The sequence below is a fragment of the Entelurus aequoreus genome, linkage group LG03, assembly GCF_033978785.1.
Source record: "Entelurus aequoreus isolate RoL-2023_Sb linkage group LG03, RoL_Eaeq_v1.1, whole genome shotgun sequence".
In the NCBI taxonomy this organism is placed as follows: domain Eukaryota; kingdom Metazoa; phylum Chordata; class Actinopteri; order Syngnathiformes; family Syngnathidae; genus Entelurus; species Entelurus aequoreus.
In genome coordinates, this window is record NC_084733.1 from 3,179,121 (window position 1) to 3,185,120 (window position 6,000).

At 38.5% G+C, this 6,000-nt stretch overlaps 1 protein-coding gene across 1 annotated transcript in view; it reads right to left on the bottom strand.

Moving 5' to 3' along the window:
* LOC133646015 (stAR-related lipid transfer protein 9-like) overlaps window positions 1–6,000 on the bottom strand; it is a 67,172-nt gene that overhangs the window by 58,546 nt on the left and 2,626 nt on the right. Inside the window, exon 2 of the mRNA XM_062040958.1 lies at window positions 2,139–2,211. Coding sequence (XP_061896942.1) covers window positions 2,139–2,211 — 73 coding nt within the window. The remainder of the gene's footprint in view (window positions 1–2,138; window positions 2,212–6,000) is intronic.

Consider the following 6,000-nt stretch of genomic DNA (forward strand, 5'->3'; position numbering starts at 1 on the left):
AAACTTTGCCCAAAAAATCGTTCAAAAATCCTTGACCGAAAACCACAACACCACCTTCACTGTTTAGTTGTCCAAAAATATAGATTGTTCAATTTAGCTAACATTCAAAGATTAGCATTAATACGAATGGCCCATCGAATCCTGAATAACACTGTGCCAGCGCCACTTAAGCACTTTGTCCAGTTTACATCTGCTGTGACAACTAGTAACACACGAGCCTCCACCAGGGGGCGGTGTAGCGTACCCAGATGTAAAACCTCTTTTGGCATAATCAGCCTTTTCATATAAAGCCATAAAGGAATGGAACGACCTCATAACAAACTTGAAAAGTCTAACAGATGACTCTTCATTCACAATTGAAGTTAAAAAAGCGGCTTTGGAGCAATCAAAGCTGCTCACACGGCCAAAAAGGCGGACACTATGTTTGACATGTCAACCTAATGTGTATTATATTTATCCATGAGAGCATTTTTGTTGTAAATTGTGAGGTGGTAATACTTGTGTATGATTTTATTGTCATAATTTTTTGTATCCCTTTAATTTAGGTAGCCAGGGACTTCCGATGGAAATGAGCTATTTAGCTATAATCTGGTGCAGAACATATCTGTCTTTGAGCTTCATGTTTCTGTGCATTGTCCCTTCAAATAAAGACTAAAGTAGTCATTCCCAGTACTTGGGGATCGATACGGGTACTCATAACAATTAAAACTATATTTTTTAATGTAACATTAACAGTGAGCTGATAATAACTCTGCTGTTCAATTGTTATATTTTCATTTTCTTACACTTCTCAGTTTTATTGCTGTAGTCAGGAAGTCAGAGAGAAGTTTCTTCAGTGCAAAAATTATGACTTATGTGGTGAAACAGTATTTTCAATTTGTACTTCCAATTTATTAAAAAAAAACATTGTCATTATTAATTGAGTTTATTTATTCTATGATCGAAGGAGGGAAGGAAGGCAAGAAGGCAAAAAGGAAGCAAGGCAGGAAGGAAGTAATAAAGAAAAAATGAAGGAAGGCAAGAAAGAATGAAGAAAGAAAGGCAGGAGGAAGGACAAAAGAAGGAAGGGAGGCAGGTAGGCAGGAAGGACAAAAGGAAAGAAAGAAAGCAGGAAGAAAGGAAGGAAAAGGGGAAGGAAGCAAGGCACAAAGGAAGCCAGGAAGGAATGCAGAAAAGACAGTAGGAAAGAAGAAAGGAAAGTAGGCAGTAAAGAAGGCAGTTAGGAGGTGAGGAAGGAAGAGAGGCAAGAAGGAAGGCAGAAAGGAATGAAAGTAGGTAAGAATGAACGAAGGAAGGAAGGCAGTGAGGAAGAAGGGAAGGCAAGCTGGCAGGCAGGATGGAAGGAACAAAGGAAAAAAGGGAGGCAGGCAGTAAGGAAAGAGGGAAGACAGGAAGAAAGGAAGGAAAAATGGAAGGAAGCAAGGCACGAAAGGAAGCCAGGAAGGAATGCGGGAAGGAAAGTAGGACAGAAGGAAGGAAGGAAATTAGGAAAGAAGGAAAGCGGGAAGAAAGGAAGTAAAATGGGGAAGGAAGCAAGGCACAAAAGGAAGGAAGGAAGGAAGGAATGAAAGTAGGAAAGAAGGAAGGAAAGTAGGCAGTAAAGCAGGCAGTTAGGAAGTGAGGAAGGAAGAAAGGAAGGAATGAAAGTAGGAAAGAAGGAAGGAAGGAAGGTGAGCCGGCAGGCAGGATGGAAGGAAGAAAGGAAAGAACCCAGGCACAGAAGAAAGGAAGGAATGAAAGTAGGTAAGGATGAACGAAGGAAGGAAGGCAGTGAGGAAGAAGGGAAGGCAAGCCGGCAGGAAGAAAGGAAAGAAGGAAGGCAGGCAGTAAGGAAAGGAGGACGGCAGGAAGAAAGAAAGGAAGCAAGGCACAAAAGTAAACCAGGAAGAAATGCGGGAAGGAAAGTAGGTAAGAAGGAAGGAAGGAAAGTAGGTAAGAAGGAAGGAAGGAAAGCAGGAAAAAAGGCGGGAAGGAAGGAAAAAAAAAAAAGAAAGAATGAAAGCAATGAGGAAGTAAGAAAGAAAGGAAGGAAGAAAGGAAGGAATGTAAGTAGGAAAGAATGAAGGAAGTAAGGAAGGCAGTGAGGAAGGAAGGATGAAATTGTACAGTCAGCTGTTATATTTGAAGTCAATACTAACCTTGACATTTTGTATCCTCACAAACTTGTTGTCCTCCACATGAAGTGTTACTCTTCCTCCATCACTACTTTCCCTGCAGGGACACAACATCTTATGTTAGCATACATCTTAGCATGCTAAATGACATCTTAGCATACTGTTGGCATGCTACATGACATGTTAGCATTGTAAAAGGACATGTTAGCATTGTAAAAGGACATGTTAGCATTGTAAAAAGACATGTTAGCATGTTGATACTGGACAATAGTTTTTAAGGGTTTACTTAGTGAGGTCCAAGTATGGACATCAGTAGAAGGACTGGACTCTAACATATCCATGTGTCTCCATGTTGGACACACAATCATGACACACATGTGCTAAATGAACACATGCTAACAAGCTGAGCTACAAGCAACACATGTCCCGCCTACAGTCCTGCACCTGGCATGTGATAATAAAACAAAATACAACAACTGGACAGCATTTATCATAATCAGCTCATTTTTAAATGTAGCAAAGATCATATCTTATTATGAAAACAATATTTATCAACACAGACAATTGGTACCAGTAACGATTCCCAGTAACCGGGAAACGGTACCGTAACGGTTCAAATTTGAACGGTACACATCCCTAGTTAATGATACAAAAATATCCATCAAATTATTGTATTTGTCCAATATTTGTTTGCTAAACAACTTTTTCTACAGGAGCAAAAAACGATGTAAAATCTTGCTTTGTATTTTGGCTCCGTAGCTCAGGTGCATACATCATTAATGTTTCATGTTAAATAAATAACAATAAAAGTCAGTGTTGGCGTCAACGCACTTTTTGTGTCTTTTTACGCATTGATATCAGAAAGGATGCGAAATTACGGAAGCCCATGGACGCGTTTTTTTACCGCCCGATTTGCTTGTTTTAGTATTTATTTTATCGATTATCGCTTTCCGCCGGTGTTTAGTTTAGTTTATATTTGCCGGGTCAAATTTCCGTCCCCGTTTATTGCGTTTTTATTGGTCGTAAATTTTGATTCGCCGAAAGTTTTATCGATGACAAATACTGCCTCAGTTTGCACTCTGACAACTTTAGCGCGAGGGGCTGTCAAAAGAAAGACTTGATGGTAAACACTAAGGTGAGTGTTTTTACCTTCATCCTGTGCCATGTCTCCAGTAAATGACTTGTTTTAGCCTTTGTGAGTCCATGGAAACTTCACTTTTATCTGCCGCTGGATCGGCATCCTTCCAGGATGGAGACAGGCTAGCTGTTAGCTTCAAGCTAACCAGCACCCGGCCAGACTCCTCCACCCAAAAAACATACTTTGAAGGTCAACAAATATGTGCCTTTTGAAGTGTTAATGTGCGAGGAGTGTTCAAAAGGAGTCTCTTGGAGAAATGGCTGACAAGTTAGCAAGTGACATCATCACTGTCATTGTTTACTGAAGCAAAGATGCTGACTGTGCATTATGATAAACTTTTTATCCATAGACTTAGATGTATTTTTGTATTATCCAGTGTTTCCCACACATTCATTTATTTGTGGCGGCCCGCCACGAAAGAATTACGTCCGCTACAAATAAAAAATAAATAAAATTTAAAAAAAAGTTTTTTTGTTTTTTTTTGTCCTGTCCAGCTTCTCAGGCAAATCATATAGTTGATGTAGATGCCCATATAGGCTGTTCACATTTACTTTACAAAAGAGAAGTGTAGGATACTTCTCTTGTTGCCTTATTTGTATTTGACCACTACTGTTTTCTGTTTATTTGTTACTGACTGTGGCAGGACACCTCTGCCTCTGTTTCACTTTATGTTGCTGGTAAATAATATGCTTGTAGTAGTAGGCTAAAGTTAAATGATTTAGTATGCACTAATTAAAGGGGCAGAGCTTTAAGAGACATTTTAGCTTTTATATTTTATAAGATATATTTTTTGTAAGAACCACAATTAATAAATATATTTCAGTGAATAACTTATTGTTCAAATCTGTATATAAATATGTACATAAAGTGTTGTAATTATATTGTAAAATGGATGGATGGATGGACGTTTAAAACAAAACTGTTATTATTAATTAGTAAGTATACATTTTTCGGGCCTTTTTAGAGAAAATCATATCATTGTAGTAAATTATGCAAATTACTCGATGATGTCATGGTGACCACGCCCATAGCCACGCCCCCGCCGCCACAGGTATCTTGGCAGTTTATGGGAAACACTGATATCTATAGCAGGGGTGTCAAAAGTGCGGCTCACAGCTAATGTTTTAAAGGCCCACGGCACATTCTGAAAATACTATTAAAATAAACAAAAACATAACAAAAGTGGAATAAAAAAGCTTACAGGTGAAATGTCATTTACATTTCCAATGTTGACTAATAAAACAAAGCTGGTTTTTTTCTTTAAAACTGTCATTGCTCAGAACATAATATTGAATCAAAACCGATGTTTTTATGAATTATTGACCTATCCAAGGCTCCGATCGCGTCACATCAAATATTCCACTTTGAAAAATCTTTTTTTGCGGAAGATTTTGCATATTTTGTGTGTTATATTAGGTTTCTTTGACAAAAAAAGGCAGAAAACAAACAAAAAAACAACAACATAAAAAACCCCAACAACTTAGAATTGAGGGATAGATGTGAAGTTGATGTACACTTTACATCAGTGTTTTTCAACCTTTTTTGAGCCAAGGCACATTTTTTTCATAAAAAAAATACGGAGGCACACCACCAGCAGAAAAGGTTAAAAAAATTAAACTCCACCAGATTGTCGTGCCTTATTTTGAGTTTGTTGTTGTTTCCTGTGTGTAGTGCTTTAGTTCCTGTCTTGCGCTGTTATTTTGGTGGCCCTTCCTGTTTTGTAGGTGTTCTCTTGTAGCAGCTTCACGCCTTCCTTTGAGTGGTAATGCCTGACCTGCTTTGTATTGGCAAACAAGACTATGTAAGTTGTGCGTACGCTATCCTTCTTCGTGGGGACATTGTTGATTGTCATGTCATGTACGGATGTACTTTGTGGACGCCGTCTCTGCTCCACACGCTGTAAGTTTTTGCTGTCGTCCAGCATTCTGCTTTTGTTGACTTTGTAGCCAGTTCACTTTTACATAGCTTCAGTGCCTTTTCCTAGTGGGACTTGCCTTTTGTTCACTTTTGGTTTAAGCGTTACATACCTTTTTACCTGCACACTGCCTCCCAATATGCTGTGCTCCGCGTTCCGACTTCTACAAAGCAATGAACTACCTGCTGCCCCCTACTGACATGGAGTATTGCACAGTTACCCTGCCGAGCTCTACACAGCACAGGCACTAGACAACAACACATTATTATAATTATTGATTTGCAAAAAACATTTTTTGGAGCAATTAGGTGAAGTTGCATAATTTCCCGCGGCACACTAGTGGTTGAAAAACACTGCTCTAGACATTTAAGCGTTAAATAAATACGCCATTATCATCATTTTATGACCCAAGCAAAACACTTTTTACACTTTTATCCAACCATCCATTTTCTACCGCTTGTACACGTTTATACTGAAATAAATACACCTACAACTTATTAAATACAAACATAGAAGGGAATGCATACATTTAGCATTTGTTTTCTAAACGCTTACAAAAAAGTGGGACCCCAATAATGTACATTTTTTATGACTTGATGGGGTCCCTGGGACCCCATTTAGAAAATTCCTAGCGCCAATACTGATGGAGTATTGTATTGTGTATGTATACATGTATGTATATATGTATATATATATAGTGTTTCCCATAAACTGCCAAGATACCTGTGGCGGTGGGGGTGTGGCTATGGGCGTGGTCACCATGACATCATCGAGTAATTTGCATAATTTACTACAATGATATGATTTTCTCTGAAAAGGCTAAAAAAATGTAT